The sequence below is a fragment of the Battus philenor genome, unplaced genomic scaffold (assembly GCF_028537555.1).
Source record: "Battus philenor isolate CCGP_79_NKW_IND1 unplaced genomic scaffold, ilBatPhil1.0.hap1 SCAF_3, whole genome shotgun sequence".
Taxonomy (NCBI): Eukaryota; Metazoa; Arthropoda; class Insecta; order Lepidoptera; family Papilionidae; genus Battus; species Battus philenor.
The window spans coordinates 1,502,066-1,523,007 of record NW_027181693.1 but is presented as its reverse complement, the minus strand read 5'-3'; the positions used below and the strand labels follow the sequence as shown (position 1 = coordinate 1,523,007).

General features: G+C 32.3%; 2 protein-coding genes across 3 annotated transcripts in view; one reads left to right on the top strand and one right to left on the bottom strand.

Moving 5' to 3' along the window:
- Positions 1 to 19,140, bottom strand: part of M7BP (Myosin-7a binding protein) — a 133,659-nt gene extending 114,519 nt beyond the window's left edge. For both annotated transcript variants that reach the window (XM_068770165.1, XM_068770166.1), the window contains exon 1: positions 18,954 to 19,140. The gene's annotated coding sequence lies outside the window, so the exon portion shown is untranslated. The remainder of the gene's footprint in view (positions 1 to 18,953) is intronic.
- Positions 3,518 to 9,702, top strand: LOC137926630 (proteasome subunit beta type-2-like). Its single transcript, XM_068770297.1, has 4 exons — positions 3,518 to 3,623; positions 5,819 to 6,012; positions 8,654 to 8,816; positions 9,548 to 9,702. Exons 1-4 carry the CDS (start codon positions 3,518 to 3,520, stop codon positions 9,700 to 9,702), a joined length of 618 nt encoding a protein of 205 aa, XP_068626398.1.
- Positions 19,141 to 20,942: the final 1,802 nt, after the last annotated feature.

Genomic DNA, 20,942 nt, shown 5'->3' with positions numbered 1-20,942 from the left:
GCGTGCTCAGTGCAGATTGGAGAATGTCATATATCTTGTCAGTTTCTTCACTGCGTTTTCTTTCACCATCTGTTTGAAGTTTCGCGTATGCATTACTGATATAATATATTATACTTATTCTCTGTTGATGTTAGTGCTGTTAGCACGAAGGCTTTTACAGCTTCAACGAAGCTGAGTTCACGAAGCGGAAGGATCCGTGAACTTAAAAACTAAAGAATAAAGCTAGTAGGGCGCATACCAGTTGTAAGAAGATTTGCACGGAGCAAAGCGCTCTTCCCGTGTAGAGCTGTGTATTGAATGTGTCGATGTTGTGTGCATGGCTTGGATCGGCAGCGTGGACCATAGGCGAGCCGAGGAGGGATCGGGACCAACCACGGTTCGCTCACGCTGTTCACCAGCGGGCGGCCGCTCCCTAAACGTGTTGCTATGTATTGTCATGGGTTATAACCCAGCGGTAGAGGACTGAGACTTGGGATCGTAGGTCGTGGTTTCGAATCCCGTGATACAATCTTATGCTATTCACACTTTGTGCTTTAATTACATAGGATTGCTACAGCTCACAAATAAGTTTCCAGAGGATGGGCGGCAACCACTCTGCAATTTCCACCCTGGCTGCCAAGCCAGGCGATTATGTTCCTCCCATATATATCTTTCAAGGAGGCGTATGCCTTGCAGTGGGCGTCTATGGGCTGAAACGTCTATCAACAGATGATCGCTAAGGCCTTAAGATTCTGGAGTGGTGATCACAGACAGGCCTAAGACGTCCGCTCAGAAGATGATCAAATGACCTTGTTCAGATCGTCAGAAGACGTTGGGTGCAGGATAGTTCCAACTGGCTCTTTTACAAATGTGTGATAATGTCCAACAGTGGACATCCTATGGCTGAAATTATAATGGTGATGAAACTTTCCTCAAAAAGAGACTTTAGATTTAATACTTGTTTGATATAGCTAACAGTGTGTAACTGGCTTTAATAGACGCTACCAGGCGCCAACACAGGTAAAACGTCAAGTAGAAGACGTGACAAAATAATTATCTTTTTACAAAAATAAATCTCTATTTACTTATTTTCAAATTAAAATATTATATTTATGAAACAATATTACGAAACATTTCAATATTTAAATGTTGCTTTTCGTTAATAAAGAAAAAAGATTTAATATTAAAATTGGATCAAGATTTTTTAGCAAATAACATAACACCGAAATTATTTTAGCAAGTAACTTTAAAACAGTATCGAAATAAAATATTCAAATAGCTCAAATAGCGTTTATTATAAAGTATAACTAGTAAAAACAACTGTAATAAATGATGATTGGTTGCAGATAAAGGCTTGAAAGAGGTGCATGTTTAATTCATTTGCTGAGAATTATTATACATACCTACCTATAATAATTCAATGATTTCGGAAACTGCAGATAACGTAATATTTTATAGGAAGGTAAAACTTTTTAAAAATGGAAATAATTCTTTTGAAATTTATTATTATTTATTATCTTTAACGCTAGAAGTTTTTGGTCTATCGAATTCCAATTAAAAAAATGTATCATATTTTAGAGCATCATTTTATACAGCGTGATTAGAAATAGGTATAAAGCTTTAAACTTTTTTACTTTTATATCCAGCTTTACATATACAAACCAATCTATAAAAATCTTTTGAATTGAACCGTGCGGTTTTTAATACAGTTTATAATTATCTACCTTAGAATTTTCAAGAATTACGTAAAAGAAATTACGGGCCCCCATATCGCATACCACGAGAGGAAGATTACATGGTCGTGATAATGCTATATCAATATCTCTCAGTGCAAACAAAGCCGTAAAGATAATGCCAACCAAAGGTGACGCGGTAAGAAAAAGCGAAGCGGCCATCTTGGATTTTCTTTGTGACATTGTTTCAAATTGTTAATTATTAACTGTTCTTAATTGGGTCTCACGTAAACTACTTTTTTAATTGCTAAACGTGAAAATTTATAACAATAGTTTTCATATATAACACTAAACATAGTTACATTTTAATTGATTTCATACAAATGTTTAAACTGAAATTATATTCTTATAAAAATTATAAGAAACATAGATTGTGAATTATATTTCAGAAAGGCTAAATGTTTCATTATACACCTCTTTGGTAAGCTCACAGTAATAATACGTACCATGGAGAGATATGAGATATTTCTCCATGAAATACATCGGAGAATAGAAACATTCGTAGAAGAAAGAGTATAAACGACATAGCTCAACAAATTGTCAAGTTGAGGGGGATATCACGAAGAACAAATGGCCGCTGCAACCATAAAATCTTATATAAAAATAGTGACAGACACCTAATAAATACAAGAAAAAAAAATAAACTCATAACACCAAAATTTCATATTCAAAAAGTTAACAAATCTTTTATGGGTCTTATTGTACGTATATATACGTGTTTGGTGGGTGGTTGCAAACTTAAAACTTAACTTTAATACTAGTCCAAATGCAAAGAGGACTGTAATATTACTTGCGGCGTTCGAATTCAAATCCTCGCAACATACTTTAAACAAAGTATTGTGGTCGTAGTGGCCAACTATACCAAGTGTTCCTTTATGAACGCTACAAAAGGTCTTCAACAAGAGTCTTTAAATATAAAATTAAAAGCATATTGTTAAATAAATCTTACTATAGTGTTAAACAGTTTAAAGTTGATGGAAATGTATAGAATTTGGTTTGTTGACTCATTTACATGATTGATATTATAATGTAAACGTCAAACATTGTTAAATTTCATTTAAAATAGCAATTTTTCAATTTCTGGCAGTTTCTCAACAGATCAGAGTTCCGAACTGGTAGCTTACTACTTATAGTGTTAAAATAACCGACAATTTAAAAGCCCATGTAAATATCTACTTGAAAAAAGATACTTTTTTTTTGGACTTTATGTTCAAGCCTATGTTAGAACGTCTGCCTACAGGATGATAGAATTTGTTAAGGAAGACGCTGTAAGCAGGCCTCTTTCAACTGGTCCTATTGGAAATTAAGGGCTGGGCGTAAGTCCAACTGTGGACGTTCTATGATTAATATGAAGATGCAGCGTTCATGATCTATGTTACTGGCCACTACCGCCACAATAATTTTATTGGAAATCATTCTAGAGCGTGCGAATTCAAATTCGAACACCGATTTAAATTCTTACCCATCAATGATGAGGTCGCTGCGGTTGCGGTAGTTTCGTGTAAAATATAAATACTCTTTGCACATATGTGAATACATCTTCGATCACTCTTGGCTATAATTTTCCTCGGCAACGTGCTATGGCAGTAACTCGACTCCGTCCGCTAATAGCGTATTATAATAATAATTTTCAAACTATATAGCTATATACATATCGATTCCTGAACGCAACTGACGCTGTCATTGTTGACGTATAATGTTTACTACCATAAATTGTTTTATTTGATATCCATGTAGATATACTTTTGATATATAAATATAATTATACATTCCTTTTATTTTCATCTAACATTTATTCATACAGGATGTCTGAAATAATATTACAGTGCCTTATTGGAATCCAATGCAAGGACTTCGTGATGATCGCGGCCGATCAAACTCTGACACAAAATGTTATATTGCTGAAAACCGGTAAGGTGAATTTATTTTACTTTTGACATTAATAAATAATTTTGCATATCGTTGTGATATACAGGATGATCGATTATAGGTAAAATATCTAAATAGATAAATGTATACCTAATTTATCGGCTAAAAGTTTTGAAACTTTTATACCTACCAGCCTGTATAAAGTGATAAATCTTAAACGTGTTATTAGAAACATTCGTTATATTTTTCCTTTTATTATTGGGGGCGACAGGCCAATAGCTCTTGGACCAAAGCAGGACAGATTATAAATAATATTTATATATAGGTAGTAAATCGAATTTTTAAAAATGCTTTATTTTACTATATTAAGATTATATTATTTATTATTTATGAAATCAACAATTTTTAATAATGGTTCCTCACATTAATTGAAACCAATGAATTATACGTTTTTATAAAAAAACAATGTAAGTTGGACATCTTGTAAAAAAGTAATATGTGAACGCATCTTTAGATTTATTTACTAATGTTAACGTCAGCGGTATTCATCTGTCCCTTCCACATGCATACATAAGAGCGATTGAGACAGCGCTATATTAACTCTAATGCGAAAATATATCTGTGTGTGTGTAATGTCGAACTACTATACTTTTGTTTCTTCGCTAACAAAACTACGTAAATCTCCATACATACTACGCATGTTCAATATTGTCAAAAATGTTTTTCATTTCTGTACAGAATGCATAGAGTTATCTATTGTTACTAATTGGGCGTTGCGTTTGTATGTGTTTAACTGATCGCTGTGTACAATTTGATTGATTTCGGGGTGTGTCTAGACAGACGAAAAATAAGCTGCTATAGTTAACACTTAGGCCTGTTGTACACGGTATGCTTTCTTAACTTCGACACGGCTTGCACTACGTGGCATGATGAAACTACAGGTGTTCACCGTGAATTATTCCAAGAATAATATTATCATTGAATACTATGTATATAGCAATCTCTAAAAGACGAGGTGTGGCCCTCTTGGGCGCCCTTGAGAAGGTCTACCAAAGCAATCTAAGAGTTCAGCTGCCTCCCATTTCGATGAAATTGTAGAACGTAATGGCCCGGGCCAGGGCTTCCTGGGCGCCTTCGAGCTTTCCTCTTTAGCGCATGTCCCTTCGCACCCTCGGAATCTGCAAATGCCATCTGGTCAACGGAGTAAGACAGTTAAAAATGTACACTGATTATCATGCCTAGAGACTATTTAATTGTCAATTTTTAATTCGAACGTGTGTACAATAGGCCTTAGGCAATTAAAATAATTTTTATTATGATTACAAATGCACACTGTCTTACATACAAGATTTTGTATATTCGTTCTAATTGAGATAATCTATTTTAAAATGGTTTGATAAAAACGTTATCAGCTCTGTGATAATAAGTGGCGTTTGCCAAGGTCACAGCTTCCTCGACGCAGCGGTAGACGTTTGTGACCTGAAGGTTAAATATTATTAACTTACTATTTATATCTTTCGTCAAAGGTTAAAATTATAAGACAACTTTTTTACTGTTCAAATTCTGAAATTTACAAATTATTGTAAAATCCCGCTAGGTAAGTTATATATATGAATGGAGATATAATTAAGAGAGTTTTCAAAAATACATCGAAATTTTCTAGGTACCTTCTATACCAAATGGCTTGTATACCAAAATATGCATATATTTAATTTTGTTATATATATAAAAGTTCACTACGCTACAGACATGCTAGTTACGCAATCTTTAACAACACCCTGTATATTAACGGTAAACTATGTATAATATAAATGTAAATTGGTACAGGATGCTCTATGGAGTTATGTCAGATGTACATTTTATATAAATCAATGCACAATAAATAATGCGTGTAAGAAAAGGACCAATATTTAGCCACTTCCGCACATGCAGTAGTAGTCGCTCAACAAAGTGCATCGCCCGCCAGCCCGCTGATAAATGCGTATGCGACAAATCACTCAACACGAGTTTCATCTTCAGGAGTTATGTTACACCGATTAGTGCCAAACACAAAGTCTATAGAGAGTTTTGGCACTAATCGGTGTAACATAACTCCTGAAGATGCCTCGTGGAGGGGTGCACTTTGTTGCACGACTACTACTGCATGTGCGGAAGTGGCTAAATATTGTTATGGTTACTTAGTATGGACTTCCGCAAGGTAACGCCTGATTCCATTAAATAAATAATGCATGTTTTAGACGGTCACAAAATATTCGATATATCGGATGCCATGATAATGGGGGTAAATGGAAATTTAGGAGACACGTCGCAGTTCGCTCAGTACATGACGAAGAATTTGCAGCTTTATAAGATGAGAAACGGATACTGTCTCGGCACGACCGCTGTCACACATTTCGCCAGGAACAACATGCAGGAAGCCCTGCGATCTGGGGTAAGTTCTTGCTCGCAAACCACCAAAACTGCACATAAAACAACTAGTCAATTAATAATAGGAAAAATAGAATAAGAAAAGTGTAGTAATGTATTAAGAAAGCACAACCCAAATAAAACTGTGATAAAAAAATAGAATATGTAAATAATAAAATAAACAATAAAAAATGTACCTACCCACCTAAGAGTAATAAGATGATGGAAGGAAGGCGAGTAATGAAAGAACAAAATGAAAGATATTGTGATGGAAATAAGGTAAGAATAAAAGAAATTAAGAAATATGACAGTGTGTGAAGAATAAATATGAAAAATCTGAAAAACTTATTTGTAAACAAAGACCCTGATCCCAACTAATTAGGGGTACGAGAGGCCTCCAATAACGGGGGCCATTTAAAAAAAAAAAACAAACCACCAAGAATGTTTCTTTTATTAAATGCACTGTTTGCTCTATTTATATATATACCGTATGATTGTTGGTAGGTGTAATAGTTTTAGAAACGTGGAAATATGTGTTTACAACCTTTTAAATCGAAATCGTTAGATGCGGGCAGTGCAAGTCTCGTTGTAATGATCTTTGATGGAGGCCTACTCCACCTCGCAGTTTGAATGAACATATAAATATCATATCTAAAAACAAATAACTTAATCATAATTACCTTAAAAAAAACGATTTGCAAAATTTTATTGCTATATATTAAAATTAATTATCCTTGCTTATTTGCCCTGGTTGTAAGGGTTATAAGGTACTACACGGATGACATACAGTTTAAATCAGTGATTCCCAAAGTGGTCTATATTGACTCCTAGGAGTCTATGACAACCTGCAAGGGGTCTACGTCAGCGAAAAAAAATTAGGGGGTCCATGAAATGAAAATGGGGTCCACGATACTACTATCGTACTATCTCGACACATACACTGATAGTACCTATTTACTTACATCATACTATCTTATAATATCAAAACATTTACATTATTTATAAAAGTATCTATGAAGTAAAAAAATTATTATATATGTTTATAAAATTGTGTAAGTTGTAGGATGTTGGTATTCGCTTTGTGGTCGCAATACATTTGGAATATACACTAAACTCCACTACAGTTAGAAATTTACAGGAAATCGATATCAGGTAAGTAGGGGGTCTACAACACGGAAAAATATGGCAAGGGGTCTACGACACAAAAAAGTTTGGGGAACTCTGGTTTAAGTGTAGGAATAAATACCATATCCAAAAATAAATAACTAAGTAGACTGACAAAATATTGAAAGTCGCTGAAATTGGCTGGATGCAAATGGTGCTAGACAGATCATCGTGGGGAACTCTTAGGACTGCCTATGCCTTGAATTGGGTGTCTTTTGGCTGCGTGATCATGATTACTATCTGTACCTGTAAATTTGTACTGCCAAAAATAATTTACTTGACTAAAATACTAAAGTGAAAGGTTTTTGCGGAGAAATAAGCAATAAATTCACATTTTTAACTCTTTTACATTTATAACCAATCAACTTGTTTGTTCACTTGAATTGGGAGGTCCCAAAGCTCTAAGGTTGTTTAGGCAGTCACCTCAAAGGCTCACAGGCAATCTCGATTTCGGAATAATAAAGACGTATCTAGTGACAAACTAAGCCGAGATTCTCTCTCGGGAATCTGTTCTTAGTGACTTCATGAAACGTCTGAAAGGTTTTTATGATCTCCTCAAGGATCTAGTGTGCTTAGATACAGATTAAATCAAAGCCTTCATCTACACTAACCTCAAATCACTGTTAGTCTAAAAACATTAATAATCTGTACATATCCTACAATTGATACTACTGACACATTTAAACCAAGCTCATTATGTTAGGGGGATCGGAAAGTAATGTCGCTTTCTTAAGTTAAATTCACACTACTACATTTTTAACAAGTGTTTATTTCTAATCAACAATATATTTACCTTCGTTATCAACAACCTTTTGCCATTTAGAATATAAAGTTTCAATGCCGGAGCGATAAAAATCAATCGGTTTTTCTGTAAAATATGTCGACAGAAACATTACTTTCCGGTCCCCCTACATTCAGTAATTTCTTGCTGGATTTTTAAACGGTTTTATTTAGTTGGACCCGTAGGAAATTTATTTGGATCAAAATTAGAAATTGAAATTTAAGCACCTTCCCGTTGTCAGATTGATCTGAAATTTGGTACTCACAGTTAATTTAGATGACAATACAATATAATAAAATCAATAACATTATAAATCTAAGATGGCCGCCGATACAAAATGGCGGATTACATATTTTTCCTTAACCCCCTCAATATGGGTATCAAATGAAAGGGCTACACTAGTAAAACACGATGATTATGTCAAAATTTAAAATTCAAGATGGACGCCGTTCCAATATGGCGGACTAGGTACATATTTTTCCACAACCACCACAATATGGGTATCAAAAAACCGTTTAACTTAAAAGTTTTTTAAATGTATTTATTTAACTTAGCTTCCTTAACAGAATAACACTTGATGGCAACGTACGCCTCAACACTCGTTGGACCGTGGTCTGTGTGACATTGACACCCCTTTTTAATTCTAGGATACTCTCGCTTCATCTTGTAATTTTAATGATTGCTAAAACAATAGTAGGACTTATGTGAATTCTTTCAACAGACCCCTAACATGTTGAACATTCTAATTGGGGGATGGGATAAGGAGAACGGATGTCGTCTGTACACGATTGACTTCTTGGCCTCCTGTAATGCGATATCGTACGCGGCGCACGGAATCGGCGGATACCTCAGCTGGGGTATCCTGGACCAGCATTATAAACCAAGTAACTTGACAGTTTTACTTTTAATTTTGCTTCAATGACAGTAGAGTTCAGAAAAGCATATTTAATGCCATATTCATTTTCTACCTGTTAATATTATGTCAGGAGTAGAAAAATATAAAAGATGATCATTTCGATGAAATAAATGTGCCTGATATAGATTTTAATACAATGAAATTGTTTGTATATCCAAAATTTTTTTTTGTAATTATTTTTTTTAAAAAGGATTTTTATTGTACATAAATTTAATTTTTATCAACTAATGTAATACTAAATACCGGTATTTTAACATGAATACCGGTTTTTAAAAACGGATAAAAAACGTCCGGGATTCCGGTATTCGGGATCCCGTGATCCCGGTGTTGTAAGCCCTAACTTTATAACCATTTATTTCAATTAAATTTTGATAAGAACACAATTTTAAGTTTACTTGCGAAGCTTTTGAATCGGTAAATATTTTGCATTAATAGAAAACAAAAATATGAAATAGTACTGTTAAAGCAATTTGTTGATGGGGTCACAAGTATCATATTTAAAATAGGAATATTTCCTAAATCGTTTTATTGGTAGTTGTACTTTGTACTGTTTGTTCTTATTTTATTTAGCTGCAGGTATTCTGAAATAAATACATAAATAAATAGATTAAAGTATGTATGAAAATTTACAAACACAAACTTTTTAATAACAAGATGTTTGCAAACGGCTTAATGTTGAAACTTGTTGTAACTGAACAGATCTGACTGAAAAGGAGGCTTACGATGTCCTGGTGAAATGCGTCAGAGAGATCCACCAGCGGCTGTTCATGAACCTCGCAAACTTCGAGGTGAAGTGTGTCACTGCGAATGGGATCAAGCAGCTATATACCATCAATGCCAAGTCAATTGTTTAATGAATAAACGCTAATTATTAATGCTATTTATAGCTGATATTATAGCATTTAACAGTTTACAGCGATTTTAATTTTTTATCAATTAGCTTTGCTGTTAAAAAGTCTGGATATTTATATACGTATTTATACATGCATAGTTAGGAAAGTTGATTCTTTTAATGCAATTATTACAATTTTTCCAGTTATTTATATTATTTGTAACGTGAAATTTTACTTTAACTTTGTTTTTGTTTATATTCTATGTAATCTTCAATAAATGATCAATCTTGTCTTAACGTAAGCTTTGAAGGTTTTTCGCGGGTAAATTTAAGAACGCTTTGGAGATTTAATTACAGAACCGTATTATTAAACTAAAAAAAACTGTGCTGATAGACTTCGTATTGGCGAGAATTATTAACCTGTCTAATATTAAAAAAAAAAACATATTTTAGAGAGATCACAGCGACTTTAGTATTATAATCATTGTGTTTTTATTATAATGGTTAGTGGTGTGTGATATTTTTGTTTTATAACATCCATACATGCTTTTTAAGGTTTAATTTGACATCTAATATTTGACAGCTATGAAGAGTTTTTGAACTGACTTCATGGTTCTTATTTTAAAACAAGAATATTCTTTTCACTGTTTGATATTTCTCCAGTATTTCTGTCTATAATAACCTCATTCTATATATTAGAGGGATCGGAAATTAAGGTCATTTATGTCGACATATTTTACAGAAAAAGCGATTAATTTTTAAGCTAAAGCATTGAAAATTTGTATACTAAATGGAAAAAGGTAGATAAGGAAGTTGAATATATTGTTGATTAAAAAAAAAACTTGTTAAAAATGTAGTCGTGTGAATTTAACTTAAGAAAGGGACATTACTTTCCGGTTCTCCCTAATATATCAATGATGTTTAAAATATAAAGTTAAAAAAGATTATTTCAAGTAAAAAATATTAAGTTTTTTACTGGCCCCCGTTTTTTGGGGACCTCTCGTTCACCCCCACAAGTGGGACTGAGAACTTTGTTTACACGAGTAAATGATTTTTTTAGTTTTGATATTTTTTTTAATTTCTTCTTTCGTCCTTCATAATTAAATTAAATCTTTCAATCTAAATTTTTTGCATTTCATTCAGACTTCCTCTTACATCCCTCTGCATTCTAAAGATATCACAGATTTGTTTATACTATCACATTACTTTGCAATCACAGACTTAGTTACTGGTTTTCATTTGTACTTTTTAATAAAAACTTACATCAATAAAAAATGTTAAATATATTACGTTGTTGCAGTTTTATTTTCTTTTTAAATTCTTAGGTTGTTATATTACATTCCTCACGTTATTCCTATATACACATTGACGCCATAACTTAGAAAAACTACATTATACATTTATATATTTTTTTAAGTTTTCTTATACTTCATAGAAGTGTTTTCAGTACAACTTGCATTTGCAATGTCGATAAATAAGTTACAAGGGCATTCGTGTTTGTGTTTGTGGAAACCAAACATAACCTTAAAATACATTTTTTTTTCACAACTGTTCTATTTTTAAAAATGCATGAAGATTATTTATATAGGCACCAAAAATACATTTTACAGCGATATTATATTTGTAGATAATTCGTAGCAAAGACATTACGTGTATCGTGTAGTAACATATATATTAAAATATAGCATTTCTCTATTAAACACTAGCAACTGGCCAAGGTTGGTAATTTCGCGAAACAAGTCTTTAATGTTATGACAATGTAAACATGCTCAAGGCGTCGCCGTATGATAACATGTCACTCACGACTTACCTGTTATCATAATCACTAGGCGGTGCATACACGCCAAAGGTTTTCTATTATATATAAACCTGCATGAAGGATTCAGTCAGAAGTAACTTCTTAGTTTGTATCCCCTAAAGGCAAGTAAAAGGCTGTGTTATATATTGAAACAAATAATAAATTTACAATCGCTATACCATCCCAAATATGTCGAGACCAGGCGACTACAGTACCCGACGATAAATATTGCACGTCGACCTTTGGAAAGAGACAATCGGCTAATTTCGGCTTCGTAGAGCGCTATCTCTGTCGCAAGAAATACGACGACTGGCAAAACGTCACATAGGTGTTCTGGGACAGAGATAGTGCTCTACGAAGCCGATATTAGCCGAATCTCTCTTTCCAAAGGTCAATGTACAATACAAAACGTCGTCAGAGTCAATTCGGTCTCCTGTCTGTCGGTTAAATGTGCGTCAATATGTCTGATACAATTTCGATGCTCAAATTGAAAAAATAATTTTACGATATATTATTATCTGACTAAGTATGTTCTATCCAAAAATTAATATATATATTTACTCATTATTGAACGCAGTTAATATATGTTAAAGATGTAGACTTTATAAAGATAGGATTACTGTAAGATTGAGTGTATTTGTGAAGTGAAAAGTACATTAAAACTACCAAAAAAATTATATATGTAATTCATAAGTTGATTTGTTAATTATCTCACTTTTATGTTATTTAATTAACAACGTAGACATGTTGAGAACAAAAACAAAATGGCCGCCATTAAAACGGTGTTAAATAGAAAACCCGAGTGAAAAAAAAAACTACAAAAATCTGTTTGTCATTCATCATGAAACAATTGTGAAGGTTCTCGGAGTAACGATTAGTGTTTTAATGTATTTTTACTTCCGCTGCGTAATAGTGTTCGAGTCGGTAAACGTTTTCGCGCCAAATTGCCATATTTACAGCGCGCGATGATTGCGTAAGACATATGCGACAAACAATGCACTCAAAACTGAACTCCCACTCGAAATTACGATAATATCTTTAACGGTTTAAATAGATTAAAATGTAGTTATGATAATCAGGAAGAATTGTAATAAATTTCCTATACTTAAAATATTGTTCAATAATAAATAGGTTTAATACTGATATAGTTAATAAAATGTAAATTCTTTATTTATTATTCCAAATTAATTTCATCTCCTGCAAAGAAACTCACGATCGCCGAGGAGATTATTGGCAAGTTATCAAGAATGTATACAAGATTCGCCAACCCCCAAAAAATATTCACCGCCAATAAATCCTGCATTATGTCAAGCAAGGGTACAAAACCGATGGAGGTAAAAAACAAGAAGTAAATACGATCCTCAGCAGAGAAATGAATAGAGAAAGAAAAAGAGATTGTAACAATAAATTGCTGAAGAAACGAGGGTTTTAACTGGTGGTATTCTGGATGACACCAACACTATAAGAGTATAATATCTTCCTATAACCTTTTTTTATATATATATATTTTTAAAATTTAAATAAGGTGATTGTTTATAGGTGTAAAAGGTTTATAGGGGGTGAACATACTGCTCATTTGGACATTTTTTTTTAAAATTTTTACTCCGAAATATGTCAATTTTTTTTTTTTTTTTGCAATGCGAAAGGCTTGTAGCAGTGCAAAGTCCGCAGCAGAGACGGCTCTAATATCATTTAGTGCCCGTGTGCAATGAAACCCTGGCGCCCCTAGGCCTAACCCCTAACCCCTCCACCCGCGGCTATAACTATTAACTTTGCCATCGTAACAAGAAAGTTTTTTCACATTCAAACAAGCTATTTTTAAATTTGGTATAACATATATGGTTTCAGTTACGGCCACCGTGGTCCAAGACGATGCTCTTAGCTGTCTCAGGGAGCGCCGCGGCGTTGCATGAGACAGCGGCGCCCGTGTACATTGCACACACTGTGCTATAGGCTAAACCGCCCTTGGTCCGCAGCGACAGAAAGTAAATAAATTATTTAATAGATAGATAGATATTGATTATTAGGTATAGCGTATATTATTATACGTGTAAACCTATGTCCAATCATTCTGTATACAGTGATCACTTTGAAATATGTCACATCAATTTATTTTTTCTTATTGATTATATATACAGTTTATTTTTTGTTATTGAAATGCGACGGACCTATAACTTTTTGCAGTACAAAATCTACAGGGGTAGTCTACAATAATTTTAATATGTAGTAAACCGAATTTACAAAAAAATTACTTTGTTACCATTACGTAATTTATAACTTCTGAAACCATTGACATTTCGTTAGGGGTTGCCATAAATTGACAGCAAATAAGGTATACATTCAACCCTTTAAAGCATTTATATCTATATGTATATGTATATAAATATAATATGTGTATATATATATATAATATATACACATATATTTAACATATATATGTGTGTGTGTTAGAATAACATATTTATATATCTGAACTGATATTCTAAATGTACAGATTACAGTGGTACATCACTATCGCGGCCTCAAACAATGGAACCATAAATATATAATAGCGTACCTGAAATCCCACAAATGTGTTTTTACACGTCACAAAGTATTGTAAATTTTAGACATGATAATTTATTTCTTACATAGTCGTTTAACACATTTTTATGATAGACACGGGTTATTCTACTTGTAAATATATAAAAAAATGAATAACACGCGAATTTTGAATCATAAAACATCTTACCTTTTCAACTAATGCTCCTTAAATATATATTAAAGTGAAAGGGTCTAACTCGAGTCAAGTCTATTTTATATACATATACATACATACATATATTATTACAAACAGACACAAAATTTTATTTACTTATATATATTGATAAATAAACATTTATTCTTCGATAAGGAAACATCTAATGCTCCCGTGAGGAATAATGGAAAAACTTGGATATATCATTTAAAACTTTGAAGTCAGCGAAAGTAGTTTTTTGATATTCAAATATTCTCCTCGTTTCTGTACTATATTTTAAATATACCGCTTTCCGATTGCGTAAACACGGAAAAATAAATTTTCAATTTATCTTAAGTTTAATAGAATTCAAAGTAAATACGGACTCAGACGACGGCGGCCATGCAAATAGGTGGATCGAAAGTTTATATATTCAAAGCAAACACACCGCGTAATATGAATCCAAAATGAATATTTAACAGTGGGACCTGGCATCGAACCTAAAGTCTCTTATGTGGCAAGCGACAAGCGGTACTGTACACGGCATATGATTTGGCACGTCGGAAATATGTGCGAGTTATTCCACTAAGTTTGGTTTATTTCTCTTTGCCTATTATAATTAACAAACTGTCGAAGCTCAGTACGATGAAGACAATGCTCTTCTGGCCCCATCCATCTCACCCACGTGCCAAATCAAATGCCGTAAGCCATAAAATGTGTGGATTAATGTTTGTATTGGCAAACCTGTGATTTGGAACTGGTGGTTTAATTTAGTCTATGGTGACTATAGGAAATATAAAGTATTGTTTTTAATAATCACCTCCTTTTTTTTCTTTACATTAAAACCTCTTTCGTGCCTTAAGGAAATTAGCGATGTATTTTTATATAAATATATCGATAAAATATTAAACTTGTTGTTATAGATTTATTTATTTTTAAATAACAACTACTTTAACTCTAACTTCATTAAAAGTTTTATTTATAACTGTGAAGGAATTCCCCGTCATTGTTTAAGACAAAAAAGTGTTTTGTCTATCTAAACACGATGAAAAGGCAAATCTTTACACGAGTGTTGAAATTAAATTGTTTCGTCTGTACAATTAACACGTTAGCATTATTTTACTCTAGCACTAAGTTTACTATCTATTCAAGGTTGCTAGACATGTAATCATGACGATCTTTTGGGGAGGATTATATCTTGCAGTCAGCGTAGAAGATGAAAATAATAAGCATGCCTTCTCCAAAGTTATCTATAGACGATATACTATAATTTCCATGCGGGTTTGCCTTCGCAGTGTGGTATTATAGAACGCAAAAGTAGCTGCTGCTCATCTTTTTAAAACTTGTTTGTAAGCAGTGACAGCTGTGTGTGTGAACTAAATAAGATTGAATCCTGACAATCGAACCTGTGAACTATGATCGCAAATCTAGTTTCTACAGTTTTACTACCACTGCACTGTTTTACATTTTAATACGTAATGTTTACTAACTAGGTACAGTATAACATATAAAACATTCAATAGAAAGTTTCAATTATCTTACTATTAGTATAGAAATTAAGTAAAAAAATGCACCTTTTATTATTATTACATTATGAAGAAGTTTTTTATTTACACATTCAAACAGAGATTCACATGATAGTTAATGGCTGATTTATAATGACAGTTTAGTTTTATAAACATTATTATAATGCAACGCAATATGTATTTCAAAAACAACTAAGAAAAGGACCAATATTTAGCCACTTCCGCACATGCATGCCCGCTGATAAATGCGTATACGGCAAACAATGCGAATGTGTTTCACCCCTCCACGGGGCATCTTCAGGAGTTATGTTACACCGATTAGTCCCAAACACAGCTATGTCATTTATCAGCGGGCTGGCGGGCGGTGCACTTTGTTGCACGACTACCACTGCATGTGCGGAAGTGGCTAAATATTGGTCCTTTTCTTACTTAGGATGGACTTCCGCAAGGTAACGCCTGATTCCATTAAATATTCAAAAATAACTTTATAATATACCACTTACTTCTAGATATATAGTACATTTGTCAGCAAAAAGCCCTAAAATTTTCACACCTCTTTATAAATAGTACATCCTATATAAAGTGATCAATCGTTTATATATTTTTATTGGTTATATGACAGATCAATAGCTTCAAGGAGTCGACTCTGCAAGGATATATAACATAAATAATAAGCAATAATTAATTTTAGAACATAGTGATTCGAATTTTGAAAATTATTATTCTTATGTTATCGATTTTTGAATAACTTGTTTCAAATGAACTAAACATTAATAAATCTAATCATGTTGTATGATATGTAGTTTTAAATGAATTTTATTATAACTAACTTCTTTTTATTTTCATCCGATAAATACCACGGCAGAGGGTTTTTCCAAACATTGTCACGATGACCGGTCTAGAGCTGCCCACATACTGGGATCTTATCTATGTTGTCAGCCCACCTAGTGGGCACCGTACATCCGCCGCGTTTCTCGTGGCCGCCACTCTAGAACCTTGCTTGCCCATTGCAACTTCCGAATACCTTACTCAGATGCTAGGTTTATTTCAAAATTAACATTGACTTTAAGAAAAAAACTTTTATATAAAAGATTTAATAAAAGTTTGGGAATAACTGTCCAAATCTATTCCACAATAAGCCTTGAAATATATTTGCTTGCAGAAAAAAAACGAAATCGAAACATCAGCGCTCACACATTACGCAGATATTTGGAAACTGCATGCTTTGAATAGCGAATTTTTCACCATTACATTCGATTTTTTTTTCCGTTTTGAAATTCGAACGTTGTACGATTTCAGTTTTATACGCAGAGAGATAAAACACAAGGTGCATACAGATGATAAATTAAACGTGTTTTTATATTTAACTTTCGTCTGAATGACGTAAGTTTAAGTGATTTAATTAAGTTGATAGGAATTTGTATTTATTGCAATTAGTTTTAAAAGTTACATCTTTAGAAATAAATTAAAGTAAAAACAATTCCAAAAGTGTGTCTTTTGTTATACACTTTAGATCACTTAGTGATAACGTGTACTCCGTGAGAAATCGAGGACCCTATAGGATTATAATTTTGATAAAAATTAGAATCATATTGACCTCTCACATAATGGCAACCTGCGATTTAAAGTATGTCACTTAGAGGGCTTCAAACCTGTCCTGATATGATAATAGAGACAGACTCGGTCTATTTTTTTAAAATCAATAGTTAATAGCAATAATAATTACCAAGATTTATTGTAATTTCAAAATCATTCATTGTTAAACATATTTTACGAGTTTTTTTTTTCTCTAATAAATACTTCAAATGTATTGCATGATAATTCATAGACATTATACGAAAGTTTATTAAATAACATACACAGTTGTTAACAGATTAATCTTAAAAGAAAAATAAGAAATTCATAACGAATATTTAAATGACTCCTGAAATGAAATCCTTGGCATTGATGTCGCTTGAATATTTTGATTTTATTAAGGCTATATCTAATAAAGTTTATACATATACATAAATCTATGTTGTTAAACTATTAAAAGATGTGTTGTTGCAGAGTTTCTGTAGTCTTTCACAACTATAAAGCCTTACGAAACAGAGTAGAATCTAAAATAAAATAGATTAAAAAAAAAGTAGAGAAACAATAAGAGTTCTGTTAAAAGTTAATGTTGAATAAATAAATTATCTTTATTTTATTTTTAACTACCCTTAATGTTGGATATAAATTTTAAAAGAGGCAAGAAGAGGTAAGAAACCCACTAGAGCCTTAAGGTTTTGGAGTGAAGACTACAAGTTGACAAGGGTAAGGGCGTCTGGATGTCGCGATATGGACATTGTTAAGGTTGTCAAAATACGTTGAATGTAGGCAGCATACAACCGCTACTCTTAGAAATCTATGCAAAAGGCTTATGTCCAGTAGAGGACAGTCCTACGGCTGAAATATTGATGATCACAAATTGCCTAAGTATCATGCCTATATCAGAATATTTACATAAACAGAATCCTTGAATCATTCGTCTTAAAAATGTCAATAAAACCTTCATGGGTACGGGTGTACGCATGTATATTAAAGTTCCACGATATAATTTAGATTTTCCATTTTAAAATTTAAAATAATAATATGTTATTTAATAAATCTTATTATAGCATTTAAGAGTTTTTAATTGAACTTGGTTAGTTGACTCATTTACATGATAATGTATACATTAAAAATTGTTAAGTTTCATTTAAATTAGCAACTTGAATTAATGACAGTTCTTCAACAAATCAGCGTCTCGAGCTGGTGGTAGCTTACTGTTTATAATGTTAAAATAAAAGGCGAATGCAAATAAATGTCTACTTAAAAGCAAAAATAATTTGAATTTGGAACAATTTATTTTTAATTTGAACAGTACATAAATATCCTTCGCGGTAAACAACCTAGGAAATACAACTCAAGTATCGAAAGAAACAAAGTCAAATTAGTGCCAAACTCTACTTTTTAAAATTATTTACTTTTATATTTTTAATGCTTTACAGATTAAAAATGTTTTACTTAAATTTTGCAACAAAAGTCAATACGTGATTAATTATTTAAAAATAAGATTTTGATTAGAGAAATGCAACATTAAAATATTTAAAAAAAATACATGAACATTGTAATAAACTTGATTATTTCGAAGTAAAAAAAATATTTTATTATGTACATAGTAATGAGATTGGATTTGTATATTCTACCATTAAAGACAATTGATATATTACCTTTATAATCATTTACAATCACATGGGAGTTTTCAAAATTCACGCACTAAAAGGTACAAGGAAAAAAATTCTTTCTATCACTGTCACAGAATCAATGTCACCCAATTATCAACTTTATTAAGATTGGTTAAGGTTTGAAATAGCGCAAAGCTTAGTGAATAAAGATGAAAAATCAACGCGGGCGCACGAGGCCGATGCGCAAACGCGGATGACGAGAAGGTTCTTATCACGAGCCTTCACTGATAATACTGTCACCATATTATTACACTTTCACGGATATTCCATTCATTTTTCATTTATTTTTTTTTTATTTCACAAATCACTTAACATCACGACAATGAATCATTTTAATAATTCAACTATAGTTAAACGAAAGTTGGTTTTGAAACTAAAAATACTAAATACAGGATGATCGATTATAGGTGTAAAATCTATAAAGAGTAAATGCTCGCCTATTTCTAATCACCCTGTAAAAATGTTTACTTTGAAATATGTCAAATCAATTTATTATTCTTTTCGTATGCAACAAGCCAATAACTTCTCGCAGAACAAATTATGCAACAACAGATAGTAAATAATAATTAATTTTAATATGAAATAATCCGGATTATTATTACGCTTTTATTATTTCTGAAATCATCGATTTAATTATTGGGAAAACAATACATTATTACAGGTGTAAACCTATTTACAATGAAGGGGAGAGAGGATCCTCAGCTACTGCCAAGAGGTAATCAAAAATGGTATAAATAAAAATAAAACGATATCGATGATTCAGATATTGAAAGAAAGCACCAAAATAGTAAAAATAGTAAAAGAATTAATTAATTTGTAAAATAAAAATGGGTAATAAATAAAATGGTCCGAAATTGTAATAAATAATAAATAAATTAAAATTGTAAACTAGAACTAGCATGTAGTGGTTGAGGATGGATGTAAGGATAATGGAATGGAAGTGAAAGACTGGGAAAACTGTAGAAAGAATGAAGAAGAAAGAGATAATAAGCACTATGTAAGAAGAGAATGAAAATAAATAGAAGTGTGTGAATATATTAATAAAAAATTAAAAATCCCTTTCCCACACAAGATAGGGGAACGAGAGATCCCTAATAACGGGGCCCATTTAAAAAAAAACTATTTACAATCACTCCGTATAAAGTGATCACTCTGAAATATATAACATTTATCTATTTTTTCCATTTAAATTCGACACTTTTTAATTTTAGGTAGTATAAAGTATTCAGGGACAGGTAATAAAACATAATTGTATTATTATACCTATAACCAATCATTCTGTACAGTGAAATGAAAGCTACTTACGTAACTAATAACAATATTTATATTTCAAACATTCTTTTCTTAGGATAATCTATAACATTAATGACTTCAATTTATGTTACTTATGGCTTGATTTTATAAAATCATTTAATATGTTACGTGCTAAAAATCCTCTCAACTCTCAATTACTCTTATAACACTAGTTTGATTTTATAAAAAATGAACACATGTTTGAGAAACATTTTCTTAATAATATAAACATAGTATATGTTTTTACATTTAAAACTACTAAATAAACTTGTTTTACATTTTTAAATTAACAACAGCCATGATATATAAACATTAATGTCAAAATGCTACCGAAACCGCTATACCGCTCCTTTGTAACGCCTGACAAATTTGGAACAGGAAAAAGAGAGCAGCCGATATTTACTCCCCCATCCCCTCCCCCAATTTCGTCGCGCGTATATCTAATACACGGTACACCGAATTTGGTAGCACTAAGATGATATGTGTAAGACATCGTTAGATACTGCGACGAAGATTTTAGAAAACTATCCTGTAGTCGACAAAAATCATGGTCACCGTGCACGAAAGAGAGATGAATGAAAAGAAAGCATATACGGGCAAGTGAAATATAACTCGCGTTTGATGAGCGCCAAACGCAACGTTACATTATAATAAAGGTGAAATGGTACAGCCTGCGTTTGC

What these genes read in the sequence shown, in the direction of transcription:
- LOC137926630 (XM_068770297.1), top strand. Translation starts at nt 3,518, where the DNA reads ATGTCTGAAATAATATTACAGTGCCTTATTGGAATCCAATGCAAGGAC. An exon ending in TGTTATATTGCTGAAAACCG is followed by an intron (nt 3,624 to 5,818) that starts GTAAGGTGAATT and finishes TGCATGTTTTAG; the next exon opens with ACGGTCACAAAATATTCGAT. An exon ending in AGGAAGCCCTGCGATCTGGG is followed by an intron (nt 6,013 to 8,653) that starts GTAAGTTCTTGC and finishes TTCTTTCAACAG; the next exon opens with ACCCCTAACATGTTGAACAT.